This window comes from Poecilia mexicana, unplaced genomic scaffold, assembly GCF_051168715.1.
Source record: "Poecilia mexicana isolate PSO_F unplaced genomic scaffold, ASM5116871v1 scaffold_7, whole genome shotgun sequence".
NCBI classification, from domain to species: domain Eukaryota; kingdom Metazoa; phylum Chordata; class Actinopteri; order Cyprinodontiformes; family Poeciliidae; genus Poecilia; species Poecilia mexicana.
In genome coordinates, this window is record NW_028263376.1 from 8,672,964 (window position 1) to 8,693,200 (window position 20,237).

Below are 20,237 nucleotides of genomic sequence, written 5' to 3' on the forward strand. Positions count from 1 at the left end.
AAAATGAAGGCGTTAAAGTCATAAGCCTGCACCCGTTGGTACAGAAATCTCACAACAAAATCTTAACCAGTTTTCATCAGCTATAAGTCACAATCAAAATGACCAGAAGAGAATAAACTCACATATAATCATAACTTTAAAAATGATGTGGAACGGGTTTCACTTTCTGAGTTGAGACGTATCAACACTAACATTTTGTGTACAGAAGCAAATAAGACACCAGGAGTAATTCTGATATAGATATAAATATATAAAAAACCCAAAGACAACCATTCCTGCTTCAACTTTGTTTATTAAGGTGTTATGGGGAAAAAAAAAAAAAAAAGCTTCTTGGAAATATTTATCAAACTTGCCAATACAAAAGTTAGAGTTGCAGGCTCTCGGTTACAAAAGTGAAAAGCACTTTAATGGAGAACAGCTGAGACCAACACTGGTGACAAACCAGCTGCTCTCTTTCCTGTCAAAAGTCAGACAAATCTCATGTGTCCTGGATGCTTTTCTAACGGATCGTCAGACACTAGACTGGTTCCACGTCGACAAAAAAATCAACAGGTGACAAAATCATCGGCGTATAAAAAGTAGCAAATAGATTTATTTTCAATAATACACTGTAAACCTGTGAATAAACATTATTATACAAAACAGCTTATTAGCGTTTTACATTTATGTACAGGGTTAAGAGGAATGATTGATCTGTTGAGTCGATTTAAAACCGACATCTGGACGGGCGGCAGGCCCCGGCTGACCTGTAACGGAGGCCACCTTCAGAACGCACTGCGTAGGCTGCACAAGCTTGTAACAATCCTTCAACATTCACACACTGACCATCGCAGAGCCCACAGACATCAGTCTAAAAATATATAGGTTTTAAAATGTTTGGGGGAAGCTTAAAGGAAAAATCTTTAAAACCAGACATCAGTAAGAAGTCGCTCGCAACGTCTTTGTGCCTCCTTTGATTCAGTAAACTAAAACGCAGCCATGAGTTCAGTTCTGCTAGCAGGAAATTCAAACATGGCAAATGTTACGTAGAAAAACCCCCCAAAAAACACAAATTTGGTAACCTCCAAATATCACTTTATGCTGATGATAGCAGTGTTTAAGGCACATTGTGCACAGTTGGGGCCCTGGATTCAGCTAAAGCAACTTTTAAGAGCTCATTAGTTCTTCTTAGTTAAACATGAACTGGAGTTTTTCTACTCTAGTGTAGTTTGGTCTTTGCTTCAGCAGAGAGAGTTGATTTCCTTCAAAAAAAAACAAAAAAAACATCATGTCTCCCTGAATATGGAAAAAGTTTCGGAGCAAACCAACAAGAGCACTACGACGCCACGCGACCGTCCGTTTGGGTTCAACGCCGACCCAAGAGTTGCAGTGTGCTGCTTTCCTTTTGGATTACATGTCCGAAATCACTGCACTTTGAATTCCTGGAAATGCGGCGGTGGCAGGCGGCAGGCGGCGGGCGAAAGCAGCGGTCCTTCAGAACTCTTCGTCCTCCGAGCTGAGGTAGTTCTGCTTCTTCCTCACGTTCCAGTGTAAACACGTGGCCAGGCTCTCGAACCAGTCGTTCACCGGGTCTCGGAAGCAGATGGAGGGAACGGGGAAGCAGGAAGTGGTGATGGTGATACTGGAATAGGGATGAAGGAAGAAAAACAAACAAAAAAAAGGTTGGTCCAAATGAGAACAGAACAAGGAAATAAGAATATTTCCAGTAAAAAGAACAAAGTGGCCACTGATATGAAGGACATCGAGGTGGAATCCCCTGTTGAGCAACACTGGGCTTTTCACTGCAGCTCTTTACAACAACCAGGAAGGTCATTATATCTGGATATGTTACATAGAGAGAGGGATTGAATGTGACTCAAGCCAATTAAAGAGCCAATTAAGAGAGTGTTGCCTTGTCCGTCCAACAGTTCTCACTCATTTATACTCAAGCAACCGTTTATTACGACAGTGAGCGGCGTGCGGACCGACCTGTCTCCGTGGCAGATCTCCTGTCTCTTCCTGCCGTCGAACGACACCCAGGCCGTGTTCCTGGCATCAGGGGACAGCTTTATCTGAGAGGAGGGGAGAGGAGGAAGGAGGAAATGCTCAAACCGCTTCGAAGAAACACGGGCGCAGCTTTTACAACCAAAACGTGCCGTCGAGTGTAAAGACCAGAAACTAGACGAAGAGAAAACATTTGCCCAGCCGATCGTAACCCCGTAGTGTGAAAGCACAAAATCTAAAACGGAGTATTTTGGATCTAGCTTCCAGTGCAAATACCTTAGTGCATCTGAAATAATGCTAAACTAACTTACAAATAACATTCCAGCAAAATCCAGGAGCTTGTTTTGAGTCAATAATTAGTATTGATGAAAATGAACCAGTCTGCTGGTGGAGCGAGACGGTTTCCCAGTATAGTTAGTTAACGTCGTCGTCCCTTTAAACACTTTCCTTCCAAACCCAATTGTCTTCACTGGGTTTTATTTAGGAGGATCAAAGTAAAGAGGCTGAACATAAAATGTATGCAGCATGTTTCAGATTTTTATATGCTAAACATATGCTAAACTATCCTGCAATTGTTCATCACATAAAAATCAAAACATAGCAGTGATGTGATAAAATGTGAAGAATACTTTAAGGGGTATTAATTATTTTTGCAAGGTATTTTATTCATTGTAGTAATAATTCTACCTCTTTGTATAAACGCTACACTTCTCTGCATCCATTTCCTGCAAAAACTTAACTATTTGTTCTTCTTCCCTTTTTATTTTTAAACTTCAACTGTCTAAAAATAATAAAAAACAAACATCTGAATTTGTTCATTTTTAACCTATTACAAAACGACACATTTTCCCCTAGAAAATTCCCCCACTTCCTCCTGTCTGTTGGGGTTTTTTTAAATGAGAACGCAGCTCCATTTCCAGCCAAAGGAGGCGCTGCTGAACACGTACCTGGAGCTCCACTCCGGCCGGCACCACGATGGGTCTGAAGGAGAGGGAGTGAGGGCAGATGGGGGTGATCATGATGGCCGGGACGTTGGGGTGGATCATGGAGGCGCCGGCGGCCACCGCGTACGCTGTGCTGCCCGTTGGCGTGGAAACGATCAGGCCTGAGGCAAAACAGAGACGCAAGGTGTTTCAGGGAAGCGCACGGTGCACAGGCACGGCTGCAATCAAAGACGCTCAAAATAGTGTCTCTTCATATGTAGGGAATTAAAGAGTTCAAAATGAAGTAAATAAATTTACATTTTGAGATTTTTTTTTTCCTTTTGGCTTTCTTGTGTGACCTGAATTTTTCTGTCTTACCGTTATCCTTTCAACAATAACATCATTTCTAGTAATTATATTCCTACTGCTTTCAAAGTGTAAAAAAACCCATAAATAAATAAATGATGGTGTCAGCTTAATGATCCGTCCGCTCACCGTCTCCCTGCACCGTGGTGATCAGGTGTCCGTCCAGGAAGAGGTCCACGTTGGACAGGTAGGAGGAGGGTCCTCTGTCCACCACCACCTCGTTAAGAACCTGAAACACGCAGACGGTGGGGGGAGGAGAGGGGAGGAGTCAACTCTGGAAAAATCCTCTCCATGTGCGTGGCTGACATGAAGTGGCCCTGAGTCAGGATCATGTTTGCTGCCAGCGAAGACACGACACTGACCGCCAACCTGAAATATGCATCTGGAGAGTCTGTTGGCTGATGTCACACCCTGCTCACCGCGCTGACCAACAACAACCACAACGCCCTCCAGGCTGGGGGGATGTGGGACAACACAACGAGCCGTTTTGGCCTAATTACGGTGCAGGAATCACGTCACGTACCTGATGCTGCATGGCTTTGTGGCTGGTCTCCAGGTCCTTATTGGTCAGGATGATGCCCTTCTCGTCCACCGTGTCCTTCTTCTCCCAGTTGTCCTTGAGCACTCGCACCTGCAGGCGACTTCGCAGCACAATGGCGGCGTTTCCTGCAGGCAGAGGCACGCGTGAGCAATGCATGACGCAAGGATCCGCAGAGAAAGAAGGCGCGCTGCGGGACGGCGACGGGCGGGTCGGGGGACATTCGCTGACCTTCGATGATCTGCGTGACCTGAGACTGATACGTATCGAACTTGAACGGCGTCAGGAAGCCCAGAGAGCCCAGGTGGAAGGCCATGACTGGGGGGACGCTCTCCTGCAAGGAAATACAAGCGTGTTAGATGATGTAGCGGTGGGAAATATAGACACTGTGGGGTTTTCTGTAATGATCTGTTCTAGGTGGATACCTGGAAAAGCGAAGACGCGTACAGCAACGTTCCATCTCCACCGAGACAGATGATGAAGTCCACACGATTGGAGATATCGTCCAGATCTGACCGACACAAACGCCATTAGACATTTATGTTCATAATGCCCACAGAAATAAATCGTTATCAAGGCTGAAACAATTCATTGTATTAATAGTGATCAATTAATGAAAGCATCATAAACTAATTCGGAAAATCGTTGACTACAAAAAAAAAAGAAAATATATATTTGTGTGTGTGTGTGTGTGTGTGTGTGTGTGTGTGTGTGTGTGTGTGTGTGTGTGTGCGTGTGCGTGGGTTGTATTGCATTTCAGGTAATTTTTTTCCCTAAAAAGCAATTGAATTATATATATATATATATATATATATAATATATATATATATATTATATATATATTTTAATGTATTTCTAACAGTACAAAAAAAGTGGTGAACTAAAAAAAATCTGCTAAATGTGGCAATTTTTTTTAACTGATTCATCAATTAATAATCAGAAAATGGGGGTTAAAAAAAAAGCGCGACAGATTAATCAGTTACTAAACCAACAGTTAATCAGAGCGATCTGAATCGGTACCTTCTCTGAAAGTGCAAAATTTCTTGGTGATGGCGGCGAAAACTTCGTCGCCTGAAATGGCCGGATCATCCAGGACCTTCTTCTCCACGTAAACCATCAGGTTCTTCACCTGCAGCGACGAAGAAACAACAAGGCGCGTGACGCGCGACGCAGAAGGAAGCGGCGCGACAAGGACAGGACGACCGGGACCTCCGTTACCTCGGTGAGGAACGTGCAGAGCTCCTTGAAGGGCTGCAGTAGGCTGGCATCTCGGATCTTCTTGATGACAAGGACACTTTTAGGAGGCTTGTTCCACGTCAGCCTCTGGCTGGCGGGATCCTGAATATGCCTGAAGGAGGCAAAATAAGCACACAAAGAATACATCACACAGCAGCCAGGAGAGCTGATATAAGAGCTGTTAACTAACAAAAGCTGCATCATAACCAGGACTGATTAGCATCTATCCAATTAGATACATCAGATTAAAGTCTGGCTCTGTTGTTCTGCAACACCTCGCCTCTTCTCAACCCCTAAAAGGTGAGCCGAATGTCCCCAACAAACCCAACAACAAACCGGGAGAGCTCCTCTGAAGAAAGGAGAAGTGCGCTTAGATGAGAAACGGGGTCACAGAAGTTCATTCGTGGAAAAACGATTACATAAATTTGACCAAACCGATTTCAAGGCGTCTAAAAATACTCTGAATCAAAAGCAGAATATGGAAAGTGCCAAAGGGAATCCCAGAGTCTGCTTCTGTTGGTTAGCTTCATTAGCTACAGATGGCCGCCTGCATTTCTAACAGAATGGCTCGTCTGTGTTTCTCTTACACAACGATGACATCTTTACATCAACCAAACTCTGAGTGTCTGATCGCCTAGAACAGTGGGAGCGTGACGAATAAAGGCCATCAGGAGGTTTTTTATATAGTTTGCAGAAGCCGCCCCTCGCCCACTTGTTGCTGGGAACTGCAACATGTTCCCTATGAAGACCGCTCAATCAAATCAGTTTAGAAATTGTTTTTTTTTTTTGTGCGTGTTTTTTAGTGGCACATCTAATTTTTAAAAGTTTAAATGTAGAAAAACTGACTATCAAATTGTTCTACTTCAGCGTGGCTCTTTAAACATTAAGGATATTCTGAACATTTTGAAAACTTTAAGCTGGTATTTAAGCTCCATCTTTGGGCGCCTCAATGGATTTGAACACAAAAAACAACAAATGCATTAAAGCTGAAACAATCAATATGCTGTACTGATTAACAAGGAGCAGAAATAATTACTGTTTTTCTCTTTCAGAGAAAAGTGAATAATTGCATAACGGAGATATTTGTTAGATGTTTTTTTTGTGTGCAGATGCCAACTGGTAAGTGAACCACAACAGCAGAAACACAAACTGGAAATACAAGCAGGTTGATGGCAATATCATTCAGGAATGAACAAACATTAATCACAATCATCATCATCATCATCATAATGCATTCAATCTTCAGAAACAAAAGCAGGAGTATGGATCAAATGGAGATCTCTGGCTTCAAATGGACGAATCGTCACAACATGATCACATTTCAAGTTCCTCTTTTTTTTTTTTTTTTTTTTTTTTAAAACCAAAACTTCCCCCCACAATGCAACACAACAAAACACAAAACCTCGTAACCTTCAAAAAGGCCGAGCTGGGTCGTTTTAAACAGAAACTGACCCAGATGTAGAGAAATCTTCCCCCCCTCTCTCCCCCCAGCTGAAACTGACCAGAATAGCTTCCCTGTGAACCGGAGGAGACAAAGCGATCCGCCGGTGACCCTCTGATCTATTCAGGACCAGTTCCTCATCGGATCACCTCAAAGTGTCCACACCCTGACCTTCCCCTTTCATTCAGCCAGTTTGTGTTCAAACCACATCCTTTGATAACACGCACCCTGTTGGCAGCGACTACCTGCATTCATCTGTGCACTTCTAGGAATCTGTTGCCGTCAACCCCGAACTGATGATCTACAGCCAGGTTTGGTTATAATAGACTCCTCCTGACGGATTCCTTTTTGGGGGCAAATAAAAAGTGAATTTCTCACCATTTCCAGACTTTGTTCTCGCTGTGGCTCCCCTGTGTCTCCTCTGTTACACACTGGTTAAACTTCATGGCTATAAAAATAAAAATAAAAATAAAAAAAACCCGACGCTGCTTAAGGTGGACTCAGCTGGAGAACGAGGTTCTTTCCCGATGGCTGCGTCTCTCAGAACAGCGCATCCCGCCTCTGACAGCTACACAGTCTGAAGCTCCCACAAAATAAAAGTCCCGTGTTGTAAACTGAGAAGCGGCGCTCAGGCCTCCCGGGGATCAGCTGAGAAACTCTCAGAGCTGCAGCCACTGAGACTGTAATTGTCCCCGACAGGACTTAGCACTAAAACCTTCTCTGCAGCTCTGCTCCTGAGGTAAAGCTCTCGCTCCTCTTAAGGCGTCTCTGCATGCTGGGCCCCGCCCACACAGCCCAGCTGGCCCCGCCCACTCCACTCCCTGTCTCCTCCTCGTTGGACAGGTGTGACTCACTGAGCGACACAACCTCAGCTGCCATTTACTTCCACCTCAAAGCATTTCCACCTGCATGACCTCATTCTGTGTTTTGACCACTTACAGAGACGGGAAACGACGAAACTGGTCTGAGGCAACAGCGCCACTGTTAATTGGAAATTAACCCAAGGATGATTCATGCATCCTTGAAATAAAGGGATCCTCCTTAATAATGGGTTAAGGAGGAAGCATTACAGCTTCCTCGTGTGCTGTTACAGTAAGGAAGGTAAAAAATATGTTTTAATAAAAAGACAAGTGAAGATTGCCTTCTTTTTAAGCGTGACCTGCAGGGCACACGGCGCATCATGCACGGTATTTGTAGCAACGTTTTCTTTGCAACGTCACTACAGCAGGAGTTTTATATACAGCTTGATTTTAGGTTGACCTCATGAGTGGAAGCTGATGATGTTACTTTTTACCGTCATAAGAAGGATTTTTTTGAATCATCCTAAATCAAATAATAAAACAACGATAGCAGGGTATAAATAGTTCAGATAGTGATGCATGCTTTTCCAAGGCATCCAGAGAGTGATAAGAAAAGCTGAATTTCATCAACCAGTAAAATATTAGTTAAGTGTGAGCCACAAGGACGGACTGGTGCCTTATTTGGAATAAATGGAACTGAATCTCATCGCCTTGCGAACTCATCAGAACCTTTTCACAATTTGTTTTGTGAACTTCTGATTTGTTTTTTGTAATTACCGATGGCCGGACCATTGTAGGCCTGTCACAATAAGAAACTAATCAATGTCAAATTAATTTTTATAAATAAAAATAAATTTATTTTTATTTATAAAAATACATCGTTATAAAATTTATTTTTATAAAAATAAATTTTAAAGTTTAACACCTTTAAAAACCGGTGTTAAACTGCACCAAAGTGCTATACAGGAACGATAGCAACGCAAATTGATAAAAGCAGAGTATCAAAAAAAACCTTCAAATGAATACCAAAGAATAAAAATGAGTTTTCAGAAGTGATTTAAAATGATCCAGGCAGATCTAACCTGGAAAGGTAACTTGTTCCATAAAATAGGAGCAACAACAGAGAAAGCTCGATCTGCTTTCCTCTCAAGTCGAGTCTGAGGGACTGTCAGTAATCGCACGATAAAATAAACTTAGCTTGATGACTTCCATTCTGATGATTGACATTTTTCGAAGGGCGATTTTATTAACACTTAACACTTTATGTGCCCTTTTTGGTTGTTGCGTTTTATTTTGGATGCTTAAAATTTCTTCCAACCCCAGCGTGGAGTGTTCTGTATAAAATTAAAGTTTACTGTTGTTTGAGGGAACAAATTTGCATCATCATCCCATTATCGATATATTACCTTAAAATGGCCTCAAAACAACAATACTATCGTTTATCTTCGCAACTTCTGGGTCAATTTACTGACGAGGAAAATTTGCTACCACGACAGGCCTAACGGTGTGTTTAAGGGTATCAGAGTAAAACAGGTTAAATCACACAGCTCGTCACTAAATTACAGAGTTTTATCTCTAAATTGATCTATCATGCGAGTTAACATGTGAAATATTTATAAGTCACTCTACGTCATGCCTGCGTGCTTACTTTATTTTACAGCGGCACATGGAACCATTTCAGAAGGGTTCCTGATGGCTGAGTAAGATCATCCGGTGTCCTGAATCCTGAAGAAGTGTGACTAAAAAGGGAGGAGACGCTGAAGGGTACAACCTGAACTACGAATAATGGAATGTCAACTATTCACTTTTCTATATAGATTAAAATAACCAGCCGTTCTGGAAACGCAAGTCTGCCGTCGTTGCGCGGGTGTTGGTACACGTCCTGGGCGGTGTTCGTATGCAGTCTAAACACAGTGATAATATACGGTGCACTGAGAGGTTTTTAAACAAGACGTCGGTGAATTGTTGTGTCTCTTATTTCACGGCCATGTGCTACGGGCTCAGTTCTCATGGATACAAACTGAAGCATAATAGTTTCACGATGAAAAGTTAAGGTTTGTTTGTCCCTCTTTCTTGATCCTGTTGGTAGGAATCAGGATGACAATCATGCAGTAATTAGCAAACCTGTTGCCATGACCACAAAGCGTCTGTTGAAATCCTTCTCTTCTGTTAGCCAGCCAAACCTTATGATATTTTAGCTGATGAAATTTATGTTGTCGTAGAGCCTCTTCCATATTTAGTCATTTTATGTCATGTAGAGGTGGTATGCACTATAGAATGGAAATGAATTCAGGTTATATTACTTTTATGATTTGAAACAACAAGGGGCTATTTGATTGGATTGCGCCTCTCTCCATCAGTTTTATGACGCTATTTTTTGAAAACCTCTCTCCTTTTGTTACAGATCTAACTTTCCTGCATGAGTCGTCCTTGCTAATGACATAAACTTTTATCAGCTAAGTACCGGATTCGATTACAGCCTTTTGTTGTGATTTAATGGTCTGTAAATAGATTAAATAATGTCACATCAGATCATCTGCTCCAACTTTCCTTTAGAATACAACAACTCATCTGACAAAAGTATTGGCTGCACGTTAAAGACGGCGTCGATGCCAAGATTTTTTTGGCAAACTACAATGCGAAAGTATGTTAGAAATGTCAGGATGTCTTAAATTTGTTCCCTGTCAATTCTAAGAAATGACGAAAGAAAATCAGGTGGAAAGATGTGGAGGTGATCAAAACAATAAATGAACTGCACTCTGTTTAAGTTCCTCAACTAGAAGATGGTTCAGGTTAGAGACAAAAGAAATAATAAGCATGTTTTTTTTGTTGTTTTTTTTGTTTTTTTAAAGTGGATTTTGGTGTGATTTGTACAAGAATCAGAGAAATGTCGACACAAATTAACATTAAAAAAAAAATTTAAATCCCCCTCGGCCTCACCCGACATGATGAAGTCTTCAGCATAAACACTTTACCTTTGTCTTTTATGCCTAATCATCTTTTCCTATGACAAATCCCCCAACTGGTCTTTCCCAAAACTGTTTCCACCCAGCCTTTGTTTGAGACGAAGATAGCCTGGTTTTACTACTTTTAACCTGTCGAGCAGCTTTAAGGATGCTAATCCTACAGACACTGCGAGAGGGAAACAAACAGCAAACAGAGGCTTACGTGATGGAGGGTGTCAGTAGGTCATCATTTAGTCCAGGCTTTGACTGATCAAAAGAAAAAGAAAGGCTGGGAGTCGCTCACAACAATAAGGGGACTTAAAGCAATAGGCTAAAGACTATCAACAATCCCTGTGGCTCAGTTTGGGACGATAATGAGACGGGGTGGCACAAAAGCAACCGCGTATTTCAAAAGTGCATCAGTGTTTGCATTACATAATAAAACAGGAGCTGTTTACAGGGTTTGGTCCATGTCATTGTGTGTGCAAATGACGGCATGGCACAAAAAAAAAAAAAAAAAAGCATTTCAAGTAGGAATGTACCTACAAATGACCTGATTGCTATAATTTTAGCTTTGTTAAAGCTGGTCTAGCCTGGTCACTACCTTCCTACGCAATTCTAATCGATTCTAATCTCTCTCCACTTCTCCTTCTGTGATTTCTCCCATTTACATAGATTCCTCTGGTAGAATGTAAACCGGGGCAATCAGTGAAGACAAGGACAAGTTGTGGACGACGACATTGATTTTCTGCGCAGCTTTAGAATTGCAGTCCGCCTGCAGTTTTGGCAATGGAGGAAGTGAACGTAGCAACCCAGCTGGTCACAGTTCCAAATATTGAATTGACATTACAGCTGCCTCGTTGCGGCACTTCTCTCTTTGCAGTGGAGTATGGTTGTTTACAGCGCAGGCAATTTCCAGTAAGCTTGTTAGCATCGAACCGACGCATTACATACATCACAGGTAAATGTTTGGTAAATATAAAGTCCACACCTCCAGGTAGTAATTTCTCAACAGCCAAGGGTCAAGACTCTAAGGAGCTGGTTTTTAACCAGACTAAAGCTAACCAGTGATTGGTTAAAAACAAAAAACAATAATTGTTCTTCTGGGGCAGCAAGGCGGCTATAACAATGACGTCAAACTGGACTTTGACAATCAACAGATTTTTTTTTTACCTTCTCTCTCTGCTTGCATTGTTACAGAGATAAATTCCAGCAGTGCCACAACATCTTAAAAAAAAAAATCTGATAACTAAAATGATCATATCTAGGCATTAACGGGTAAAGTCATAAGGATTTATCTCTTGGTTATGCAACTACCTACTCAGAAGGCTTGCATGTCTGATCATAAAGTGGTTAGTAACTCTCATCGGTGTGCAAATTGTCATAGAGACTCAAAGTTAGCCATTTACAGTATCATTAAGGTATCAAGTTACAAAGTCAGATAAAACACCTGAAAGATTGAATAAGAAACTATAATTTCTGGATGTCTCAGTACATGTCTGCAGTAAAATCCAGCTGCGGAAGAGAAAGAGAAAGCAAGACTTAAAAAGATGCCAAGAAAGCGGAACATTTTATGTTAAAGTCGCTCTGCTTTACTCTGTCATGGCAGGTGTTGGATTCAAATAAGCATTTGGAAACTACAGGCTGTAAGTATCTGTACTTACAGCCTGGAGAGAGCTAACTAGCTTACTGTAGATAAAAAAATGCAAAAGATATAAATATAAACTCTTATCATTTTGTAGTTAGTGTGCAGTTTTAAAAGGTTCATCTCATAGGAGGAGGGTTAGAAAACAATATTTTGAATTCTAATTTTATATTTTTACAGTTTTTAAAGAGAAATCAGAATCGACCAAAATCAGCAATGATCTCTGGTTTTCGCAAAAAAAAAAAGAAAAAAGAAAAAAGAAAAATTGGCCACAAACGTCTGATCCATGTACCTCTGATCATGTTACTCCAAAAGCAAAAACAATCACATTTCAGCTGCTAAAATACATCCTGGAAATCACCAAACACCAGTTTGTTATGTTTGCAGATAGAGAAACTGCTAGCAGAGCCAAGAACAACAACCTCAATTCATCGCATAGCTGAGATTCTTTCTTCCATAAACTTACAGAAGCAGTTCACTGGGGTTAGGCGACAGTGACACACTTTTGGTCTCGGCTCTGTGTGTTTAGACTCACCACATCATCAGATGACCAACGAGTAACGAGACCTTCTAAGGAATAATTGAACATTTAAATACTAACGGCAGAGCTCCTGTTATCAGCAGATCAAAAGCTGCACAAACACTTTGAAACACATTGGGATACATCATCTCTGAAAGACGGTTAACTCTTTGTGCTTTCCCAATCAAAATAAAGTAGTAATGTATTATTATTACTTTTTTTTTTTACTTCAGTAAATGTTGTGCATCATGCAAGTTCACCTGTTGGCCCACAGAGATACACCATTCAAGATATACCTGTTGAACTTACATCATTTACCTTTCAGTCAGTCATCTGATCTAAGGGTTGATCTGACAGCAGCAGACATTGCTGGGTGTGACTCTAGGTAAGTTCAATAGCAAAGAGCCTTCAGCATAAACCACATAAGCTAAAGTAAAATCACGCTAAGCCCAGGCTGTGATTGTGCATTTAAAGAACAAATGATTCTTTGTCTAAAGAAGCATTTTTTTGTTGTTGTGGTTTAGGTTTTCATTCGCTGCCTGATTCTTTACATGAAGGACTAAATTTGCAAATAGCCATTTAAGGTTAAGGTTTTTGGTTCACGCTTACTTCACAAGTTACACAAGAGGATATGGAGACACTTGAGTGAAAGAGTTGTAAGGTTAGCAACTTCTAGAAAAAAACTAATTTGAGCAGAAATAGTCCAGGATGAAAACATTTGATTTACACTAAATGTTCAGTACAGACTTAAGATTTCCCCCGTTTTGGAAACAAATAAAGTCTGAAATGTGTTTTTGCAGACTAAGGAAAAGAATCGTTTCTTTATTGGATGTTGCGTGCAGATATCTGCCTTGTGGTTCATTTGCACATAATGTTCTAGATGTTTCTGCAAGATAAAAATAACTGCTCTGACAATTAAAAACTTAAATACACGAATCCTTCCACTGCGTGAAAAACGACGTGCTTTTTTACAGATTGAAGCATAAAGCAGTTTTAATGTGAAAACTGTGTGTGTGTGTGTGTGTGTGTGTGTGTGTGTGTGTGTGTGTGTGTGTGTGTGTGTGTGTGTGTGTGTGTGTGTGTGTGCAGGTTCACCTATGTGTGAGTTGTCTGCAGCTACTGCAGCTCTTCCCACATCCCAAAAACAAGCGTGTAAGTTTGACTGCAGATTGTTGCCATGGATGTTAATGCTACTAACCTTCTCTCCTATCTTCACAACACTGTTGTGTTATAATTTCAGGGAAAATATAAGTGCAGAAGAAGAATGCATTACTTTGCGATTAACACGGGAGGAGCACGGGACATTACTGAAATATTTCAACAACAGATAAGAGTGCCTGCATAGAAACAAGAAAAGTTCACATTTTCTCCACATTATTCACAGTAAAGATGATATTCTAATCTGTAACCACTTCAGTGTTTTCAGAGACATTTACAAGCTTCCAATGAAAGTAACATAACTGCTAACGTTTTATTATCATTGTAAAGTGGAATCATGTACCACTTTGTTCTTAAATCATCTAATGAATACTTAATCACCTCAAAACATGTCATTCAACAAGTAAAGAAACTTACGTGAACTATTGTAATTTATTTTGAATACAAATGCACTGCATTAACCTCACTAGGAAGCTAAATGCGCACATTTAAAGAAAAACATAAGTAGAGTCTTTTTCAGCAATATCTTTTTTTGTTCTCGTTCCCTAGCGACTAACCCCACTGTAATCCTTATGAACCATCTAATTATTACTATGTGCGCATGCACAAAGGAGATGTCTGTGCATGCACCAACCAAAAAGCGTTGCAGCCAGTGGGACTTTGGGGTTGTGCTAAGAGTCTGCAGCTACATGGTAATGGTAACTCTACTACTACATTACTTCACTGCCTTGTCTTTCAGGAAGGAGCCCAGGAAAAAATCTGCCTTCAGAATAAGAGCCGTATCTTCTTAGATGTTCAAAAGTGTCATTTGAACTCCCACCAAATTATTCATGTTAGTCTGGTTGCATGAGGCTTCATGCAACCAGAAGCTGCATGTATCACAGTAGCTATTCCATATTAAGCTAGTTACCAACAAAGAGATAAAAAATAAATAAATAAATGGTTTTTTGTCCAACTTACATCACAGCATGTGGGTTCTGGAGCATGCATGCCTTCGGGCCAAATGTAGTTACAGGACTGGGTCCATGAAGCGACTGAGTCCTCCTGGAAGAGAGAGGAGCAAACATCCAGGTCCGTAAAGTTGATTTTGTTTTCTGAAAGAGTAATTTGATACCAACAGAATAACCTGACGTCTGGACTAAAGACATGTCACATTTCTCTACATGATCAGTGTCCCCAAAGTCTTATGGTTCACACTTTTCAAATAAACTATTTTGTTTTGCGATTTCTTGAAATTCCTTGAGTTGCACATATTTACAAGCGTGACTATTTTTGCCCATCACCAGGCGACAAGTAGAGATTTCTGCACTTAGTCTGTAGCAATAAACCCTTAGGCCAGATCTGTGGTGAGCAACAGTTAATTTGGCGCCTCTGCCAAGTCATACGTGGAGTAAGGAGTCATGTAGTGCTTAAAAACAAATGCATTTATCTCTTGTAGCCCAGAAAACAGAAGTCAATGTTTAATGATCACAGACACTTTTTTTCCAAACGACAACTAAAAGAAGTTGTGGTTTGTAGCAAAGCGAGTTTCTTAAAAGGGAGAAATAAATCTTAACACATTGTGTCACTTCACATCACTTTACTGAGTCAACCAACTCCCCTACTCTGATTCACTGAACTTAAATTCAGCCGTTTCAAGCTACTTTTATTTGTAGATCACTGAAATAAATTAATCCAACATCTTTAAATGAGTTGTTGTAGCAAAATTTGAATTGAAATGAATTTAAAAGAGCGTTGTCGCCGTTAAAGTCTCCAAGAGCACAGGAAAAGAGTAACTAGATTTGTCAGGATTTTTTTTAAATAAAAAGTCACTAGAGGTGTCTGAAAAGTGAAGCTTTAAATGACCTTTTATAATGAAATTTGCTCTCCTGAGTTGGATGCACTTACTTTAAACGCATGCATCGTTCATCCAGAAATAAGGATCCCACAGGATGACAAACACAGGGATTTTTTTAAAATAAACACTTTTAAAAGAAAGGCGGCTCTGACGCAAGTTGATTTTTGTAGCTCCTGCAACCACTTGAGAAAAAAAAAGGGGCTAAAAATGTAAATTATTGCATCACATTCAGCATACAAATAAAGGAAAAGGGGATTTCTGACACTCAAAAGCTGTAAAACAAAAAAGACGTTTCACAACAAACGTGTGTGGGTAGACAAAAGAAGACAATAATGTTGCCTTTGTGGGAGTTTATTTCAACATTTTGGGAGATGTTCACTTTTTTTTTTTTTTTTTTACAGATTTCCTCATCTCGCAAACGGATACCAGCTACTGACCACATCGACAAGTAAACACATCCAGCCTCTTCAGGTTCTCCCTTCATCGGGCCGTTTCAAAGAAGGCTGCAGGATCTGTCCACACGCGGGCTGATTTCTCAAGTGTCGAGAGTTTGTGCAACAGATAATGTGACAAGGTTGTTGAGGAAACACTTCTAATGCAAGCCGCTAAAAACAGAAGTTGCTCTGAAGCATCACCAACCAACCGGGGGGACGGTTGCCACAGCATGGCAACACAGAGGACCTCAGAACTCAAAGGGACTGACAGGAGACACTGGCTGTGCTACAAGCTCTCCCTCTGCTGGTGATTTTGTGTCACATCCTCTTGTTTTTATCCCCTCCACTTCCTCACATGAACCTGGTCAAATCTGATTACGGGGTAGATAGGGAGGGGAACAGGAAGCCTGGCTCAATTTTCACTGCAGGCCTCCTCTTCCTGCAGCTCGGTGGGGGGTTTTGGAAGCCTTTCTGGGTTTTTTTTTTTGTATTCTGCTGTTTTATTTATCCACTTTTGATGCCTGTTTCTATGGTTACAGGGAGGATTCCAGACTACAGACCATTTCTGTTGCGACTTGTCTCGTCTCTTTTTGTTGATTTTGGCCAGCGTTTTGGTTGTTTAGCATGGTTGGTTCACCTATTTTCTTTTTTTTATGTGTTGTATAACTCATACACAACTTTGGTTGGAAAAAAAAGAAAAAATATAATGGCAGGAATTCTATGGAGAAAAATAACTGACTAAACCTCACAATCCTGAAAACGTTCAGAAACTGACAAAAACATGTCTGGGTGATGAAGTGAAAACGGGATTCAAGAATTTCTCAAACATGTACTAAAAAATCAAAACAACACTCCAGGTACGTTCTTGATGAGGGAATAACATTATGACATGAGGTAAAGCTCAAAAAAGTGGATTTTACATAAAACCGCCCCTTTAAAGGCAATGACATCACAAGAGACGAGAATCGATTTGATCAGCTGGCATTAGCAGACATAATGGCAGACGAGCAAATCTTGACATCTCAACAGTTGCATGAGTTATGACGGATGATGCTGTAGAAGCTGAAGCAAATAAGTTTGCAGTTTTTTCCATCAGACGGGTTTTCATGAACTTGTAGAACAAGTACATCCTGTTTTCTGCCTGCGTAGCTTTAAATATATTCCGCTACTGTGGGACTATATGGTGAAACAACTTGTACTAGACCTGCACAGGTCTGCTGCCTTAACAGGTTGGTAGCTTTACATATTTTTCTGTGAGGTGTATTCAGTGATATTTAGCAGAAAAGCAAAACTGGAATCTTGATTTCTGGCTGTTTTTTCCCCCCCAACCATTCCCCATTGGAATGCTTCTGGCTTTGACTAATGTGTAGTTTACGTTGAAAACAGTTTATAACAAGAAAGACAAAGTGTGCAAAAAGGGGTCCATTGTGTTGATATGCAGTGGGTACCTGGTTCCTACTGACCTGTGTTCTGAGTAAGTGGCTGAGGAGGTGCTCAGGCTGCGGGCCTTCATGCGTTGAGCGGAGCGGCGGCCTGTGATTGGTGCTGCCTCACAGGTGGAGCAGCAGAAGGTGGAGGCCTCCAGTCGCACCTCTGATCCACCGTCCATCTCCGATTGCCAGGCTTTAAGTGAACTGACAAGTCAACACCGTTGAGCCATTGTGCATGAACAGTTACAAAACAATGACGTCCTGTGGTATGCATGGGAGGAACCGACAGTTTTGAGACTGCAGGTTTGTTTCAGAACTCCTCAGTGGGGAAAGATAAAACTTGCACAACTTTAACTGAAGAAACGCATAAATACTGCAAGAACACTTCTTTATACAGTGTAGCTGTTAAAACTCTTGCCGTTTTAAAAAAATATATATTTTACGTTTCACAAAAACATCCAGAGGACACAGAGCAGCTTCAGGCGAAAAGTTCAAACTGCTCAGCAACTTATAATTGTCGGTGTTTATCCATGATGCTGTAAGTGAGCAGGCCAAATTTTCATAATTATGTAAGCTTTAGCATGAGCTAAAAGCTTGCTATAATTATTATTGACAGCCCGGCAAGCTTTTTTTTTTTTTTAAAGCAAAGTACGACTTAAAGAAAGTCTAAAAATGCAGCGTTTAGAGCAAATGGAGATTCGGCAATGGCTAAGAAAGTGTGAAGGAACCAGAGGGCAGAATGTTCCAGCTGAAGCAGCTAAAACTAGTGAGTTAGCGAGCTAAACTCCCGGTTAGTCGTAGAAAACACAGCGTCACGCTGTTTCTGACTTCAAACTTTACCTTTTAGGAGAAAACCTTACAGCAGGATAACTGGGCTGAAGCTCAGAAAAGAGCCGGAGGATTACAGGCTAAGATTACAGCGTTTCACCATCTTCGTTCACTGGAGAGCTGTCAACAGTCAGCTCACCGCTTCCGGATCCCGACTGACCAATCAGTCGCTCTCAAACTGGTGACGTTAAATAGCAAGTTCCTCGCCTTGTCCAGATAAAGGAGTAAAACGATATTTGCACGAAAAGAAGAAATCATACTATTTTGAAAAAGTCACAACCAATATTAATGCAATGTATTATCACTATTAATAAAATAGTAAAAATAAATAAATAAAAATAAGGCACAAGAAAGGTAATTATAATCACAGGTGGGGGGAAACAAAAGTTAAAAGACTGGACAAATGGTCTTTTTTCAGCATATGTTCAACTTAGAGGTGGATAATAACTAATTACATTTACTCAGTTATATTTATTTGAGTGAATGTTTGGGGAAAATGTACTTTTAGTAGTTTTACTGCACCATACTTTTTCTTGAGCAATTATGAAGCACTGCTTTTTACCCAAATAAAATCTCTCGCTACTCGCCCTGTTGTGAGTAACTTCATTTAATGAAGAACAAACAGGTTATAGCAAAGATGCAAACTCACACTTACAGTTTAAGTTAAAGTGACACCTCATACACAAGCTTTGTTCTTGGAGATTAAGTGAACATAAACACTAGATGTACTTTATCTAACATTTACCTACTGTAAATATTAATTTCATAGGCTTTATTTATTTTTTTCTTTTGAAAAGTGCTTCTTGAGCTTGAATTTATTTTCTAACCCAATATTTATCTGTGTTAATCTTTTTATTCATTTGTTTTTTTAAAATTCCTGAATACGCACACAACTTTATGTTTTAAAATGATTTAAAATGTAAAATTAAATTTTTTAAAAATATTAAATCAGACGTTATTATGAGTTACTCAAGTAGCTTTTTTATGAAATGCATTTTTTCTATCACTGCTTTCTTTGAAGACTACTTTTTGCTTTTATTGCAGTAAAAATAGATTGAAACAGCGCTACCCTTATTGCAGTGCATTTCTTTTCTGGTTAAATTAATAAAGTTGAATAAACACATGATGCTATACAGGTCTTTCACAAAATTAAAAACATATAAATGCATAAAATAAACAACACAGGTAAAACAATTTTATTTGACAAAAAGAGAAAGTTAGGTTAAATTTATCTGGCCACGCTGAGGTTCAATCCCAGCCTTAATCCAAATTGGATGACATTAATTCTTAGCCCTAAAATTCATTCCACACACAATATTCCATAACTGTGGAATTTTATTAAAATTTGTTTGAAAAGAATCAAAATAATATATTTAAATATTTAGAGCTAGGTACCTCCTGATTGAGGAGGTAAGTTCACCTTAGAAATGGAAGAAGTTTGGAACAAGTTGAAGTTCCCTCTGTGACTCACCCAACATGTCCTTCGATTTTTAAACAGCGGACATGCTGTTGAGGTTGTACATTACCTTTGTACAATTATCAACAGCTGCTTGACCTCTGAGGATAATACGTCAGCCAAGATAACAAAGGAGTGGCTTCAATATCAGTGTCATGTCGTTCATGAGCGACTCAGCTGAAACCTGCACTAAAATTCAACTAACCCTCCCTGGAAGACCTAAGAGTGACTGGCTACTGATGCCAGATTCTCCCAACCTGTCCCAAGTTGGGAGAATCTATAGAGAAGAATTAGGATCAAGACTGTAACATGTGGACAAAATAAATACTCTTTAGATCTTCCAAAATCTCATGCGCCAAATCACTCTTAAGATCCATTCATCCATTTCCTTTCTAAAGCAGTTTATTCATGCAGCAGGGCTGGTTCCTGTCCCCAGCAGTCACAGGCAGCGTAGGTATAGGTGTACCTGCGGCATACGTGTCTTCATTTACAAAGCTAAAGCATAAAAACAGACAATCATGCATTCTGTATTGTGTGCTACTGATGAAATTTACTCGTTATATTCACTAAAATTTAGAGAATGTTCTTTAAAGACCAGGGGAAAAAAAGCATTTCCTGGGAAAATTCAGTGTGAATACTGTGCTGAATGTTTATATGATGAAATTTGCAGAAGCAATTACAATCAACTGCAGAAATG

General features: G+C 40.2%; 1 protein-coding gene across 3 annotated transcripts; it reads right to left on the reverse strand.

Annotated features, from left to right (window-relative positions):
- Nucleotides 1-272: 272 nt before the first annotated feature.
- Nucleotides 273-18,262, reverse strand: nadka (NAD kinase a). 3 transcript variants are annotated; one of them, XM_088007006.1, is made up of 12 exons: nucleotides 18,097-18,262; nucleotides 17,290-17,449; nucleotides 14,516-14,599; nucleotides 5,029-5,158; nucleotides 4,831-4,939; nucleotides 4,236-4,321; nucleotides 4,042-4,144; nucleotides 3,796-3,938; nucleotides 3,402-3,501; nucleotides 2,931-3,088; nucleotides 1,969-2,051; nucleotides 273-1,621 (listed from the first exon to the last, which is right to left on the reverse strand). In XM_088007006.1, exons 2-12 carry the CDS (start codon nucleotides 17,433-17,435, stop codon nucleotides 1,474-1,476), a joined length of 1,290 nt encoding a protein of 429 aa, XP_087863132.1. In that variant the 5' UTR covers nucleotides 17,436-17,449; nucleotides 18,097-18,262; the 3' UTR covers nucleotides 273-1,473. The 3 variants fall into 3 exon arrangements, with proteins under 3 accessions (XP_087863132.1, XP_014869407.1, XP_014869408.1); XM_015013921.2 differs by having other exon boundaries at nucleotides 17,290-17,460; XM_015013922.2 differs by lacking the exons at nucleotides 14,516-14,599; nucleotides 17,290-17,449; nucleotides 18,097-18,262 and adding an exon at nucleotides 6,866-7,233.
- Nucleotides 18,263-20,237: the final 1,975 nt, after the last annotated feature.